At 38.8% G+C, this 17,188-nt stretch overlaps 1 protein-coding gene across 2 annotated transcripts in view; it reads right to left on the bottom strand.

Annotated features, from left to right (window-relative positions):
- The window catches only part of nup210 (nucleoporin 210), a 55,493-nt gene that overhangs the window by 15,176 nt on the left and 23,129 nt on the right, over nt 1-17,188 (bottom strand). For both annotated transcript variants that reach the window (XM_036139272.1, XM_036139279.1), the window contains exons 28-33: nt 12,121-12,279; nt 11,687-11,778; nt 11,386-11,560; nt 9,811-9,986; nt 1,431-1,651; nt 1,039-1,175 (exon numbers count right to left, since the gene is read on the bottom strand). In XM_036139272.1, the coding sequence (XP_035995165.1) occupies nt 1,039-1,175; nt 1,431-1,651; nt 9,811-9,986; nt 11,386-11,560; nt 11,687-11,778; nt 12,121-12,279 (960 nt within the window). The remainder of the gene's footprint in view (nt 1-1,038; nt 1,176-1,430; nt 1,652-9,810; nt 9,987-11,385; nt 11,561-11,686; nt 11,779-12,120; nt 12,280-17,188) is intronic.

The following is a 17,188-nucleotide window of genomic DNA, read 5'->3' as shown; positions in this document are numbered from 1 at the left end:
TACTTTTCTCTGCATTAACCACAAGCAACAAAAATGGCCTGTAGGTAAAGATGTTTAAAACAAGTAATATTATTAATCTGAATATTATTATTTAAGAGAATATCTTGTTGAATTGGACATAAATCCTTGTGAAACCAACAAACAAGTCTATGTATTAATCAGTTTGATCATACTTAATGCTATGGTGAGATTGCTGAAAGTTTCTGTGAAATACAGTATGATTACATAAACTCTAAAACAAATAATAAAATTAGATTAGCTCACTGCTGCAACTCTCTTCCCTTCCATGTGGAGCCAAACCCACTTTAAACATATTAACAACAGCAAAAGGACGTGTCTCACCATTTAATAGTTACATTGCCAAAAATTGTAGACCTCTGCGATTTGAAAATAGCGTTCTTTAAAATTGCGATTATATTGAAATTGCGATTAATTGTTCAGCTTAACCACTTCTTGTATTAATCTCGCTTCACACAATGACACATATTGTCACTAACTAACAAGCTGGAAGTATTGTGAGCTCTTTGATAAAATCTCAACACATCATCTCAACAAGTGTTTTGCTAATGTATGCATCTAAAAAATCACAGGTTAAGTTGAATTCACAAGAAGGTGGCATAAAAAGGTTGAAAATGAAGACACAGGAGCTTAATCCCATGTTCACAGTCCTGTTTGAGTTAAGAGGAGCAATGTGTCCACTAAACTTTGTTCTTGATGCCCTATAAACGGATATAATTTACGATTTATGATTTAATTTTGAATCTGACTTTGTAAAGTGCCTTGAGATAACATGTATTGTATATTGGCGCTAAATAAATAAATACAACTGCATTGCTAAATGAAGAACGCTGCATAAATCTCCAGTAAACTAAAAAAAAAAAAACAAAGTTGTGCGGTTCACAGAATTATAAAAAAAAGGTTAGTTTGTTGCATCTCATTCATCATGCATGTAAATACAACATAAAAAGGCCTCAGGAGTGGATTATATCTGCTTTATCAAACTGCATGTTAATGAAGGAGAATAAAGACATAACTAACCTCTCTGTATGTTTTCAAAACGCCGGGTATTTCATAGTACACAGTAACCGTCCCAGAGTCTCTGGCCACAGCTGCCCCGCTTTTAGGGTCCACCTGCAGAACACCACTTGTAGAGGAACTCCACGTACCAGAAGCACCTAAAGAAGGCAGGAAAGCGCAAATATTGGGTAGTAAATGAGAATCCAGAGTAAAAGAGTTATAAACTAAGAATAAAAAAATGTGGGGGGGGGGGGGGGGGGGGGGGGGAATTTAGAAAATAAATGAAGCTGAAAAAAAGATGGTGCCATTACAAAAGCAGATGATAGAAACATAGGGGCCAGACATAAATATAGAAACTTTCTAAATGTACTTTTTTGTACAAAATGTTTTGGGGCACTTTGTACACCACTCACCATCTGGGTTTGTTAGCTTGGCCTGGAAGCAGACCACGTCGCCCACAACCAGCTTGTTGGCTTCGTCCATGCGAATGGCATGCTCAACAGGAAGTGGAACGTAGTCCGCCACACCCATGTTGTCACTGTCCCACACGGCAAGAAGAGTGAGGCCGACATTGACGGTCCTCACTGCCAGTGAGTGGTTGTTGGGGCCGACTCCAAGCTGCACCAGATCATCCCTGGGAGAAAAACGCACAGCCACAGGTCAATGGTAACAAAGACGGTAGGTCATAGTTCCAGTAAAGTGAACATGAGTGTGTATTTCAAGCTACTTGTTAAACTAAGCAAAATAAATAAACATCTATCGGCTATTTTCTCATAAAGTCTCGTTTCTCAAAACATCAAAACTGCTTAAACCTCAGATATTGAACCCAATTGGTCCCTTGGAGACTCTGTAGGAGTTAATTACAGGCCAGTATTCACCGTTCCCACACCATCAGGACTTTACAACCGAGTTTGCTACTTTGGCTCTAAAATTATCTCAAGAACTTGGAAACAATATCAAAGAATCCATTTATTGAGCAAAATGAAGCAGGGAGTCGCCTCCCTGAAAGAGCAGCAACTCTCCTCTGTGCCCAGTACTTGTATTAATTTAGGTCACTCAGTCGGGGGGCAAAAAAATAAAGGAAGTTTGGAAAATGAACGCTGTTACCTCCTCATAGAGGCTGATGAAAGTCACTGCTGTGACCTTAACAGCTGCAAACAACTACTGAAGAAACTAGAAAGTGCAGTGGCATCACTAATATATAAATTAATAAATCAACTGAAGAGTAAATAATAGACCAGGTCTCCGCTAAGCTGCCTTTGCCAGTCTGCAAACTAACTCACCGCAATAACAGTTTGAAAGAGGATATTTGGTTAAATAACTAATTATAATTGAGAAATGTAATGAGAAATCTGCAGGGGACCAAAATCAGACAATTTTTAGTTAGACAGATGACCGGTTGCTCATAAACCAAAAATAAATAAATGTAAACAACAAAAAAATGTTTTTCTCATATTTGCTCATAAACCAAAAAAATAAAATCAATGTAAACAACAAGAAAAAAAACACTGTTTTTCTCATATTTAATGCAACAAGCTGCTTTCTACCAGGTTACTGTGCCAACACTCTTTGGTGTGGCCACTGTTACTGAGTGAACAAGGCTCAAATTGACCCTTTTTCAGAGATGGGCATTTAAAATCAAGTCAGTGGAAGCACAAAAAGCATTAAAAGTAAATTAACAGGAAACTGTTTCCCACAATATGTCGAGACATGTCTGCAGTTCAGTCAGTGTGCCAGAGAGCAAGACTACAGCAGATAACAGGAAAGTTCAAGAGTTAGGCAAAGCTATTCTCTTCTCTCTTTAGAGCTGTCAACCTTTTCTTTGTGGAAAGTAAAATAGAAATAGTATAGGAATGTCCTTTATTGTCCCACCGTATGGAAATCCAGGTGTGCCAGCAGCAAAATGAAAGGCAAATGGAGCATATAGAGACATGCAAGCATAAAAAAAAATACAAAAACAAAAGAATAAAAGACTGTCCAGAATGGGCACATTTAGAACATAAGAAAAATACTTTACAGGTATTAGTTATAAAAAAACAAAAAACAGTGTTCTATTGAGTAGGGTGATTTAAAGAAAAAAGTTGAAATCTATTAATAAAAAATGCCAACAGACAATTTCAAAGATTGGAAAAGCTGTGTAAAAACATCAGGCATGATATTGAGTTTGTTGGGAGAAGTGATGGTTATAAAGTCTAACAGCTGCTGGGAGGAAGGATCTGTGCTCCTTTGTGCATTTAGGATTCAGTTCTGTATATAGAAATGTTAATTTAAAGTAAAGAGCTGCATTCTGTAACCTGCAACCTTCATTCCTTGTGACTCCCTGACTAGAGATGCACTGATCCGATACCTAGATCGGATATCGGCTCCGTTTTAGACCAATTAGCTGGATCGGATATCGGGTGATTGATACCGATCCAGTAATTCTTTTTCATTAATATCACACACAGCAATACAGTTACAGCGATTTAGTCACTTCTATGCTATGTTTGCAATGGAGGTTACGCACAATAGCTAGTGATGAGCAAACAGAGCAACATGGAGCAAGTGCCGGACTGAGCGTATCAAGTTTCAAACTTGATACGCCAGCAAGTCTGACTGCAACAGGCAGCATCTGCAATGCAAAAGTTGCGAGGGGTGTGATAAGTTTGGTAAATTCAACACCACAAACTTAAATAAGCACCATGCTAAAGAACATGCAGAACTGTTTCTAAAAATGTTTATTTTAAGCCTGATAACTTCACTCACATAGCAAGGTACACGGTTTATTCATTGAAAAGTAGTATGGGATCGTTATCGGCCGATACGCTTAGCCCAGGTATGGGATTGGAAAAAACTGGATCGGTGCATCTCTACCTCTGACCTGCATACCGAGTGAGAGAATACCTGAAATCGGTCCTCCAAGCTCATCACAACTTGTTCGGTTAACAATCCCACACATTTTTTCTCTTCATCTATTTTCCCCTCCCTATCAGTCTGAAAATAGGCAAGTTCATGGTTATTTTTTTTTAATATGCCCTGAGTGGGACGACTCTCTGGATAAGCAGATTCTGTATAAACAGTGAAATGGGAATAGACTTAAATAAAATTCCCAAATAATGATTTAAGCCTGTGGGCTGAGACACATTGAGCTCTCTAGCACCACCTGGGTTGGAAATTCCTGCGTAGAATATGCACATTAAAATTATTTTTGTGAAGCTAACCAAGCTAATTGCTAATTTAAGATGTTTGAAGTAAGAAGTTTGGCCATTGCTTGTGGGGTTCCCCAGGGGTGAGTACTGAGCCCCAAGTTATTGAGCATATGTCATTTACATATATTAATATCTGTAAAGAGTGAAGTTTACCATTCCTTAGTTTCACCCTATTTCAGTTACGGTGAGATTTCGGGAAACAATTACAAAACCGCAATAGACTCATTAAGCATACTTAAAAAATATGAATAATTAACAAAACCGGGTATCTAGAAAAGACTAACCCAGTATTTATACAATCAAAAATGGTAAAATTTACAGATATAGTTGATCTAAAAACAGCAATATGCTCGAAGTCAAAAATAAGCTACCAGAAAACATTCAAAAACCTTTTAAGTCAAAGAGAAGGAGCTTATGATTTAAAAGTTAAATCAAAATAAAACACCCAGAATTAGAACTACAAGGGAAACTTTGTACATTTCTGCTTATGGGATGAAGCTTCGCAACAGGCTGAAGGCTGAATGTAGATCTCATGCAATGTCCAAACATTAAACAGCTTTAAATCTTGGTATAAAAAGAGAATAATAAATGAAAAATCATACATAAAACATTATTATTGATGCTTTTATTACTTTGGCTGCAAAACGGTCCTTTCAAAAAGTGAAGTTAAAAATGGTTCGTTTCATTATTTTTCCCCACTTTCAACATATCAATTTATTCCAACTCAACATAGATAGACAATTTTGTATTAATTGTATTTTTATGCGATTTTTCCTCACAGAATATAATGTCTTTTAGACTGTTTTTGCCTTTGATGGCTCAAACCTCACACAGATAATGTATTCTCATGTACAGAGCACTCTGACATCAGTCTGAACACACAAAGACCATTTTTGTGGACATATGCTTGTCTTATCATCGAGTAGGAATCAAGGCCTTGATAGCAAACATTGCATGATGAGGCTGTGCTGCCCCCAGATAATTTTGGGGTGTTAATCACGTTCAAAACCTCCTTTCCTTTATTATCAAAGACGAGGTATCATAATAGTGCAATATTGTGAGAATCTTCGGCAATAGGATTTAGCAGAACTGTATTCATTTGAAAAAGCAAAGTGTATAGGCATGCATGCAAATTAATTGAAAATGAAGAAATCCATGTTTCATGAAATAAGCCTTAAAATTGGATAAGATATTGAAAACTAAAATACACCAAAATGTACATGCTTGGGTAAGAGGATAACTTGAGGGTTAAAGTTTTAAGTCAGTCACTTTGTAGTCGTGTTAAACCCAGCAGGCCTAGAAAGAAATATGTTCAAAGTTGTTTTTAAGATTTTCTTATATAGAAATAAGAATTGGCTAAAATCAGTATCAGCAGAATAATGTTTTACGCAAACAAGAGACGAGAGCAAGGTTACAAAACTCAGTTTTCTAGCAATTACGGATACCCCTCAGTCATTTTAGTAACCTTTGGTATCTAGTGGAATTTTTTTGTTTTGCCTTTTGTTAGAAAACCAAACTTACTGTCAAAGCTATAACTTCTAGTATCAAGAAATATATTTAAATTTTAACTGTGCATTTCTATTAAAACAATAAAATAAAGCTGATGGATGTTTTCAGTAGTACTGGTTGATCGAACACAATGCTGTTTAAAGAAATTGCCGGAGATGGTCTGTTTTGTGTGTTTTTTCTTCACCTTACTTAATATGCATCAACAGCATCCATTTCTTTAAAAAAAAACGTTTTGTGAAAAAGGTATTGATGCAGGAATTTTAAACTTGAAGGCATTAACAAGAAAAGCTGCTTTGGCTCGCTAACAATTAATTGTATTCAGGAAGTAACAAAAGCATCAGAACAATCTGTCAGCGTGGGGCCTCTGGCTTCCACAGTGACGGCATGCAAATGTGTCTGGTGGTTAACATTTCTTCTACTCTATGCATGAGGAGCCACATGCTGCAGAGTGTAAGTGCACGTGACTTCTGTAAAATCTGATGTAAAACAATTATGTAAGGACAAAAACATAAAAAAAAAAAGTTCAGTTCCAGCAAGAGGCCGGCCATTCTGCACGTTTACCCAACACGAATAATTTCCTCATTTAACAACCATGAAGGGTGTTCGCTCACCACTGCTGATATACGATGCTTTGCTGAAGTATTCACGCCCCTTTCTCATGCCACAACCAAATACTTCAATTAGCATTTATGTTATAGTCCGATATAAAGTACTGCAAAATAGTAAAGTAGAAAGAAGGAGAGGTATGGTTTTTAATTTTATAAACCAAAATCTTTAGGCTGAGGTGTGTATTAATATTCAGTTCTATGTTAATGCATTGTAGAAAAATGTTTTGCTGTAGTTAAAGCTGTAGAGCTCATCCATCAGCTTTGTACATCTAGAGACTGAAATTTCTGCCGATAGTTCTTCCACTCTATTCTCATCACCTGTTGAAGAAAAGCATCCTCCGCACTCTAAGACTTCCATAACCATATTTATTGGGTGTTTAGCGTAATATGCAATCTTTGTTTTCCACCACAAATAGCACTTGGCATACAGGCCAAAAGGTTTAGACTAGAGCAGCTCAATGAAAAACATTCAAACTAGGGCTGAACAATTAATCACATTTTCAATATAATCGCGATTTAAAAAAACGCAATTTCCAAATCGCAGAGTCTGCAATTTTTTGGCTATGTAACAATTAGGGAATTATACACGTCCATTAGGTGTTGGTAAAATGTTTAAAGTGGGTTTGCCTCCACATGGAAGGGAAGACGGTTGCAGCAGTGAGATAATCTAATTTTATTGCTTGTTTTAGAGTTTATATAATCATACATAGCATTAAGTACAGGTAAATCAGTTTAATACATAGACTTGCTTGTTGGTTGGACTTTATGTTCAACAAGGATTGATGTCCAAATCAACTAAAAGCTGTTCTCTTGAATAATATTCTGATTAATAAAAACATTAAAAGTTCTTGTTTTGAATAGTCCTTGTTTACAAATGTCTTTATTTAGACGCCATTTTTGTTGCTTGTGGTTAACGCAGAAAAAAGTCAAAATTGCAATTTTGGTTGAAATATATCGTAGGCAGAACGCAATCATTTCTGCTATGAGTTTAGACGCTGCGGGTCTTTTAGCACCTAATCCGCACGGCGAGGAAACAAAATGATTTGTTGTTTGTATATATTTAAAAAGACATGATAAATTAAACCGGGGGGAAAAAAAAAAAAAAATCGCATTAAATCGCAATATTAAGAAAAAGAAAAAAATCGCAATTAGATTATTTTCCAAAATCGTTCAGCCCTAATTCAAACAATCTTTGCCCTTTACAATCCTGCCCTACCTTGTGTTAGCCCATCACAAAAAACACATTTTGTGATTCTAATGTGACAAAGTCTGACTGAGCTCCAGAGGTTTAAGTACTCTTGCAAGGAACTTGTGTTAAAGGAGGCACGAGTAAAAAATTCCTGTTCCACGTTTTTCAAACAGAGAATCAAGATAAGGCGTGAGGAATTAGCGCAAACATGATAAACTGGTAGGGAGTGCGCTCTGCCCCGGACAAGATGACTCAAGTTATAAAACAATCCATTTAACATTATGTTAGAGATTATATTACAGATGCTGGAGCTGCAGAAAGGAGTTACTGGGAAACAGCAGATAACTCACAGGCCTGAGGACGTCACAGATGTGGCATAGGTAAACAAACGGACATGTGGATAAATCCTGGAGTCGATGCTGTTTCAGTCTAACAGTGACACGTCTCCCAAAGACGACAACGGAGGGACGGACCACGCCTGTGGGGGGCGTGTCCCTGCTGATCCATTCAAGCTCTTGTGACCAACAGCCTGGCGCTCTCACTTCCTGATTTTACCCTTTTCCTACATTGTGATCAATATAAGAGTGCAGTACTGAAGCTGTACCATTCCTCTGGCTCGTTTAGATTAAATGTGTTAAAGTACAGTTTCTGCCTCAAGAGTCTTTTCTGACTTAAGAAGTCATCAATTAAAGAAGGCCGCTTCTCCAGGGGAAAGAAGTGGGAGGGCCACAGCTGGGTGCGGTGAATTCTTTACAGTTACAAATACTCATCTACTCCGTAACCTTAAACAGGAAAATATTAAAAGGAGGAATGGCGCCTTATTATAAAAGCTAAATAATCTTGTTGGGATTAATCTGTGACAGAATGAAAATGACAACAAAGGGGCGACGATGGCATAAGATCAGTGAGTTTGTACTCCAACTGGCGGGTTGCCAGTTCAAATCCCTGCTCCAATCGTCTCATTCGTTGTGTCCTTGGGCCAGACACTTCACCCGCTTTGCCTGCTGCTGGTGGTCAGAGGCCCGGTGGTGCTGATTGGATGACAGCGCCGCTCCTGTCAGTCTGCCCCAGGGCAGCTGTGGCTACAAACATAGCTCACCACCGTCAGCGTACCAATGGGTCATTGACCAAATGTAGTGTGAAGCTTCCTCAGGACTTGATAAAGCACTACACAAGTAAAGGCCATTTACCATAACAGATTGTAGGGCTCCATAATTGATATTTCAGTTTGGGCTTTGAACAACCACAAAAACTTAGTGTTAAAAAGATTAATTAGCTACACCCCAGGCTTTAAATTTTGTTTATTGTAAATATAGTAACGTTTCCAAACTCAACGAGTCATTTTGTTCCATAATTATGATGGCATTATTGGTCAAAACGTTTGTGATACAGACTTTTCTTCCCATTATCAAGCTGCTCTAACAGAATGAAGCAGGAACAAACTAAGAGCTCCCTACATAACTCATGTAAACTATATGCTAGAGTAGGGATCACAAACCTTTGTGAAAATGAGAGCTACTTCATCATTACTGTGTCACACGAAGGGCTACAAGTACTGACCTTTGAACTAGAAGAGTCAGCGCTCAAAATAAACATATTTGCAATGCTTGTTTTTATATATTCATTTTTAAATCTATATAAATGCCAGTATTATTACAAAGGTAAAGTAACAGACTAAAATAACATTTTAGGTGCAGCTCTCTGGAGGGTTGTGGTAGTTTTAGAACGGGCTTGAGGGCACCACATGTGGTCCTTGGGGGCTACCTGGTGCCCGCGGGCGCCATGTTGGTGACCCATGTGCTAGAGGAACATAGCATGACGATTTTAACTTTGCTGTGAAGGCTGAACCTCTGCTCTGCTGCAGCAATGACGGCTACACAACAAAGAATTCATTTCAGAGAGAGGAAATCCTGCAGTTTGCTTTCCCTGCACACTAAAAGTCATCCTGCCCCCTCCTGTGTTTTCTAGTGGTTCTGGATATGCTCTGTGGCCTTTAGATCTAAAATAGATGCAAATACCATTTTCATGATGAAATATGGTGCTTTAAAGACAGAAAAGGCAGTATATAGTGCATATGCAAGTGCATAATGAAAAATGTTAAAAGACAACAGTGAAAAAAAAACTATTTCTAAACATAACTGGGTGATTTAGGTGAACACCAGATGTAGGAAGGTTATAGCTTGTCGACATTTGTAATATTCTGCAATCATGGGATTTTCTCTGGCTTCCGCACTAAAACAATTCCTTAAACTTCGCCTGAAATCTTTAATTTAGGACGTCAAGGGAAGAGTCGACTGACCTGTTTGTAGAAAATGCAAGTTGGGAGTTTGAGCTGTGCAGGGCCTCTCCAGTGCCAGCGTGGAAGTGGACAGTGAACGTGAGCAGTGTTCCCAGAGGAAAGGCGTTCAGGCCCTCTCTGGTGAGCGTGTGAAGCAGCGGACTGGTACTGAAGCGCACATAGGACACTGGAACCACCTGAGGAATCAAGGAAGGAGTTGGTTTTGCAATCGATGAGCGCCGTCAGTCAATGACAGCTTTTATTTCAGAAGCTCGGGAACAAAAAGAGAAGTGACGCAAAGGCTCACAGCAGGGTGAATGTTTAAGTGTTTTTTTATTAATAAAAAGGTCACTGCTCTGCACTTTTTTTTTAGCCCTATGAAACACAAACTGAACCAAAACGTGTTTTGTCAGCATTTAGTGTTTAATTAAAGGACGCATGATATCTGTAAATTTTGGTAAGTTGAATGGCTTTTATACCACTTTGGCTTTGAAAGACCAACATAAATTATAGGAAAAAAAATGCTTGGCTTACAATATAACTTACGCATAGATAAAAAACACACCAAAGCTGACTTTTAACTTTAACCGCTCCCTTTTAAAAACGTCCTTGGCTGACTTTTAGATTTGGCCAAAAACCTTTAAGCAGTTGGCATCCTAAATCTCATATACATCTGAATGTAGTGACCCTTTAGAGTCACGCTTAAAAGAAATGGTTGAATGCCTGTAAACACAGCAGCATCTCTTGAATGAATATTTAGAAACTAAAATATTTTAATCCATGACTAATTACCTTCAGATAGCTAATAATTTGTGTTAAACTCTGGAGGTGAGCTTTCTTTTGACCAATAGCATTGTTACATGTTGGAAACCTTGAATAAAACGTAGCAGCTGCTGGAACGAGACAGTGTTTTGTCTGAGTTGCTTGCATCCCTGATCGCTTGTATTTTAAAAAAATTGATGGAAAAAAATACATTCAGGTTTTCTTATTGTTTGTGTTTTTCCTCCAGTTTCTAAAGCATGACTGGTTGCAGTAATGACAACGCTGAATCAAAGGTGTTTTTAATAAAAGTCATTTTCTAAAGGCGTGCACCATTATGCAACCAGGTTACCGTAGCTTTTTATTTTTTCTCTACCGTGTTTTTCTGGGGAACTGTGTCGGTTTTATGTCACAGTATATGCACACATAGTTTTAAATTGGATTATTGCAAAAGGTGGGCATTTAAAATGGAGTCGTGTACAGTTTTGGGTCACGGTTCTCACACCCATGATGAGAGAGCCGGTGGTGAACGACAGAGGAACATTTTGATCGCAGTTTTCTAAACGGACACCAAAAACCTTTCACCAGTTTCTCGGCATCATGGGGCATGTAGTTCACAGCGTACCACCTGAATTCGTCAGAAACTACAAATAAATATATGAATGCAGCCAACTTACTTCTATAAAAATAATGAAAATACAATAAACCTGAAAAAAGATGATTATTTTTAAGACTTTATACGACTCGTTAAGACCTGTAGAAGTCATGAGAGCAACAAGTTATATATAAAAGAAAAAAGCAAGATCCTAAACGCATCTCATCTCAATCTGAGCTGACCTTCACAGTGAGGATGAGAGTTTGATTGACGCCGAAAATCTCCTGCGAGGTGACGAGCAAAGACGATATCCCGGTGAGGGATCCTGATGAGAGGAAGCCCTTATTGTCAACTTGAGCAACAACGAGGTGGTCGGGGCAATCTAGCATCCGGTAGGAGAGCACACCCACCCCATCCCTGTTAGACAAAGGAAACAACCAAAACCATGTTTCTATGAGTTATAAACTATTCCCTTTTGTGTTTTTTTTCTTTTTCTTTTCATAAAGCAATAAACACATTGTGCAACAAGAGCAGACAACTCACCTGTTAGTTTGGAGCTTGAGGGCCGAGTTTGGAGCCATCAGTATCTCCTCGGCTTCTACTTGAGGATTAAGCATGTGCAGCTTGTCATAGACCTTGATTAAAGCAGAGCGTCGCAACTTAAATTATTATAGGACCTTCGGCAGCCTTTGATGTTCCTGCACTAGTGACATGTCTTGGTTTATTAAAGCCTGAAGCCGGATGCATTCAGCTTCCACTAATCTGCAGTGTTATCTCTTCAAAGATCCTCCGCACTTTTCAATACTCTGCCGTCACAAAGGCGAGCTCTCAACATAAAGCAGCGGGGAACATTGTGACGACAAGCAGAGCGGTGCATAAAACAGGTTTAAATAATTTATAATACTGGTGCTGAGATGAAAGATGAACAATCCTTACACAAGTCCCCCCCCACCCCCAGCATTTTCTAGTCACTGTACCTGGATCTGGATCTCATCTCTAAGCTCCTGTACGTTTCCCTCTAGCTGTCGTGCATCTGGGTCAGAAACTCTGAGCACCACCTTCAGCCCAGTCCGGCCTCTTGTTCTTCCTGTCACCGTCATGCCAAAATTGTGCTCTGGCTGAAGTTCAACATTAGCCTGGAGAACACACAGATCATTATGAGAATGGCAAAAAAAAAAAAAAAAAAAAAAAAAAAAAGCAGTAAATCTAATAAAAAGGCAACAGCAATGAGAAGAGAGAGACAAGACAGAGGCTATTAATGAGGAAGCGGGTGAGCAAGACGGGGTTCTAGAAACACCACCGTAACAGAGAGACAACATTATCTTAATTTAATCTGAAAAAAGGATGAAAGGGAAGCCAGAGCCTAAAATAGACACGGTTCAACAACAGAAAAAGCATGTTAAAAGAACAAAACAAGATTAACTTAGGGTCGGTACCATTTACGCAGCTCATAATGGGACAAAAGCCACATAATATATTTAGCAACCACAACTTGATATTTAATTAAAATTAAACGGTTAAGGAGTTGGTAATGTTGCTTAAATGAGACAATAATGGGCTGATACTAAACAGTGAACGTAAACAAATAGAGTTCAGAAGTTGCTAAAAATGTTCCTAATTATAGGCATTTAATGATGCATTTGAACCGTTCTTTTTTTCAAGTTGGAATGACTAAACAAGTGTGAATTTGGGGGATTTTTGCTGAATAAAAACTGCTTAAAATTAGACAAACGGGCTCAAATATATGCATACACCCCACCTAGTTCTGCACTTGGATAAACGGCCCTCAGCAAGTTGAAGAGAAGCTGCTCACCATCCACTGAAAAAGCTTCTGGGTGGATGTTTCACTACTTCCCTTAACATTTGGGCTCCATATAAATTGGTTGTATGTAAAGTTTTAAGGGGGTTGAGGTAATCCCAGAAATTTTTTAGCTTGCTTAATCTGTTCTAAAACCAGTTTTGATTTGCTTTTAAGATAATCGTTTTGCAGGAACAACTAATTATGATGCAGATTCAATTATCCAGCTGTCGTTATGAAATAAAGTTAAAGGAATTTCAGATGGTCCTTAAATGTTTTACTTGTTGTGATGCACCAGAACCACTGGCTGCAGAACAAACCCTGCATGATTCTACCACCACCATGAATCATGGTCTCTCCTGCACTCCCCCAAAAACATTTGTTTTGTCATTGAAGACAAACAGCTTGGTTGACATTAAAATATTAGCAAAGAGAGGCCCTTTAGCTTGTCCATGTACAGTATTATTTCGGACTATAACGTGTACTTAAAATCCTTAAATCTTCGCAAAAATTGATGGTGTGCCTTCCATATGATTACCGTTGTGCTTACTGACCGATTTAATGTGGTACAATGCGCTCAAGATTAGTGAAAATGTGTAAGTAAGACTTTGGTTAGCAACGAAGCCGCTCCGCTCAATGAATATTCAGAGCATTACGGTACACTGTGTCACTACCTGACCAGACCCATGAGCTGTCTACAAGAGTGCCTGACTGTAATGTCTAAACTAGAAGAGCATTCATGTAAGGCAGCCAACGCCTGGAGTATGCGCTAATAAACAATAAACCAAGTTAATTCAATATAAAAGTTATGTTTATTTTGGCTTTATGTTAGAAACAGGGCAGTGTCGTCTAACTACTCTGTCCTCCCAACAGAGACGTATAGCTCTCCCCCTCAGGAGAAAGCTGTGTACTGGGAGGGGCGGAGAGATATTACACACTTGGGAGGAATATTTAATGCACCTTATAATCCGGTGCGCCTTATGGACCGAAAAATACGGTAAGCATTAGATATTTCAGTTGAACCAGAAGGGACGTTTTTCTTTGTCAGTACCCTCTCAGTTCAGTACGAATTCAGGATTTAAATTTATGAGCCGGTATATTTTCAGTATGCTTCAATCAAAGGAATATTTTTTTTTTTTTTTTTTTTACTTTGCTTAGGAGTTAACACCCTCTCATCAGGCTTGTATCTTATGTGATGTAAGGGATTTGAGCTGATTGGGCGTTACAAGTGGCTATTTGGATGTCAGCTAATTTTTCTACAGTACCAGTGATATTTAAATTCAGCTTGATGTCGTTTCAGGTGAGTAATTTAATTAAGGGCACAGCGAGCTAAAGTGACTTATTGCTGGTGAAAGATGCTCACGCAGACAGAGTTTTGGTTCAGTCGACCTTTCTTTCTCCACTGTAACTGTATGAAAACCCTGAATGTCCCCAAATGATTTATTTACAGCTGAGAGTCCTCTGTTTTCTTTAGGCATCGCTTCCTAAAGCTGTGCTACAGAACGAGGCATTGGGCACTTAGTTCCATACAAACATTCTGCATATATCTGGGTACAAAACAACGCTGAATTCATTCGGTATATGTCCATACCGAACCAGATATTTCTGTTACATGTCCACTCTCAGTCCATGTAGATATTAAACTGGTGTTCCTGCAACTTCAGGTTCATGGCAGGCTTGAGCCATAGCGCTCCCTGCTGCATCTAAGCCAAGTTTTTTTGATGCAATGGTGAGAGTTTATGGTAGACCCGGGGTCTGTCTAAAGAGCTACTTTTGGCCAAATTTGCTAAAAAACTGGCAATGTTTTAAAATTTACAGATAAGAAATGCTAACTTTAGCAGGTTTTAGGTGTTTCCCAGCAATATATTGATGGTGCGTTCCTTTTGCCTCGGAGGTCAGAACTCACGAGTCACAGATTACGTCATCTCCGCCTATCATTATATCTGTGTTACAGGATAATAATAATAATAATAATAATAATAATACATTTTATTTATAATGCACTTTACATCTGGTACGGTGGCCCTGAGGTGCAAAGCGCTACAACTTTAAGGAAAGCACTCCAACATTAATGAAAGCGCTACAACAATACGGAAAGCACTCCAACTTTAAGGAAAGCACTCCAACATTAACAAAATCACTTCAACATTAACAAAATCACTTCAACATTAACAAAAGCGCTACAACATTTAGGAAAGCGCTGCAACATTTAGGAAAGCGCTACAACATTAACAAACCGGAAGAGGTACGTCCCAGTGGGAGACCTAAGAAATCGCTGATTGGACTACAGCTCGTTTTTACTTTTGAACCGAAAGTTATTCTGGCTTTACTGTGTTTTTTAAAACCATGAATGTTCTCGGTGATCCAAACCGTAAGATGCAGTATAAAACGCCTCTTAGTCTGTTTATAAGTTTCGCTTTTATTAATTATGCTTTTTTTTTTTTTACTACGTGCGCTGTGTTTCTGTACCTCAACGCTCTGGTCTGCTCCTCTCCCCTCCCTCCCCTCGGACCCAGGGGCTTTTATCAGCGGGAGCCTTATCACTACGTTTAATGTCTTTCCACTCCTACCAAAATGTCCTAATTAAAATCAATAGGAGAGTCCGTAGCTGTGTTTCATGCTATTTTCTTTTTAACGACACAGAACCAGAGGCGCTTCGGTGGGCGTGCTGCCTTGGCTTGAATTCAGGTGCGCAAAATTACGTTACATATAATTTAGGTGTGCACTTTTAAGGGTCATTTCAACAAGCTTGTAACATCGGAGCTTCAGTTCAGACCCAATATTCATTCTCTTCCCTCTAAAGGAGCCCTATACAGTCTTTATTTATGCTTTTCCCCCACTGTTATCCCTCGCGCGCAACGCACCAGGGTAAAATAGAGCAGCTGCGGCTCATGCGTAAAGACGCCCATCACCCCCCCCCCCCCCCCCCCCCCCCAGAAGCAGATTGTATGTTATCGTAGTTGATAATGAAACTACAGCTTATCATTAATCTATCCATGTTGGTCTCATTTGTGAATGAGGCGGAGTTTGATCAAGCCTAAAAGGTCCAACATTTCCCCTCAGCTGTAACCCTTAAAGCATACAGGGCTGCGTCGTTCACGCTGCGTCTTTACGCATGATCCGCAGCTGCTCTATTTTACCCTGGTGCGCTGCGCGCGAGGGATAACAGTGGGGGAAAAGCATAAATAAAGACTGTATAGGGGTCCTTTAGAGGGAAGAGAATGAATATTGGGTCTGAACTGAAGCTCCTGATGTTACAAGCTTGTTGAAATGACCCTTAAAAGTGCACACCTAAATTATATGTAACGTAATTTTGCGCACCTGAATTCAAGCCAAGGCAGCACGCCCACCGAAGCGCCTCTGGTTCTGTGTCGTTAAAAAGAAAATGGCATTAAACACAGCTACGGACTCTCCTATTGATTTTAATTAGGACATTTTGGTAGGAGTGGAGAGACATTAAACGTAGTGATAAGGCTCCCGCTGATAAAAGCCCCTGGGTCCGAGGGGAGGGAGGGGAGAGGAGCAGACCAGAGCGTTGAGGTACAGAAACACAGCGCACGTAGTAAAAAAAAAAAAAAAGCATAATTAATAAAAGCGAAACTTATAAACAGACTAAGTGGCGTTTTAGACTGCATCTTACGGTTTGGATCACCGAGAACATTCATGGTTTTTAAAAACACAGTAAAGCCAGAATAACTTTCGGTTCAAAAGTAAAAACGAGCTGTAGTCCAATCAGCGATTTCTTAGGTCTCCCACTGGGACGTACCTCTTCCGGTTTGTTAATGTTGTAGCGCTTTCCTAAATGTTGCAGCGCTTTCGTTATTGTTGGAGTGCTTTTGTTAATGTTGAAGTGCTTTTGTTAATGTTGTAATATTTTTGTTAATGTTGGACTGCTTTCTTTATTGTTGTAGCGCTTTCCTAAATGTTGTAGCGCTTTCCTTATTGTTGTAGCGCTTTCATTAATGTTGTAGCGCTTTCCTTATTGTTGTAGCGCTTTGCACCTCAGGGCCACCGTAGGTTTACGCATCTTAAATTCCTACAATTTAGAGTGTAAAAGACCAAAAAAAGAAGAATTAAATAAAAGAGTCAAATCAGAAGTGATTAAAAGTGAGGTTAAAAATATTTTTAAAAGCAGGGAAGTTTACCCTTTCTGGTGATCTGTCGTGGATTTAATACACAGTTTGAAACCTTTACAGTTGCACATTTGTTTTCAGGATGGCATTTTTTTCTTTAAATGTGATTTCTGT

This window comes from Fundulus heteroclitus, chromosome 1, assembly GCF_011125445.2.
Source record: "Fundulus heteroclitus isolate FHET01 chromosome 1, MU-UCD_Fhet_4.1, whole genome shotgun sequence".
Taxonomy (NCBI): domain Eukaryota; kingdom Metazoa; phylum Chordata; class Actinopteri; order Cyprinodontiformes; family Fundulidae; genus Fundulus; species Fundulus heteroclitus.
The sequence above is the reverse complement of the archived record's forward strand: the minus strand, read 5'-3'. Positions and strand labels throughout refer to the sequence as shown.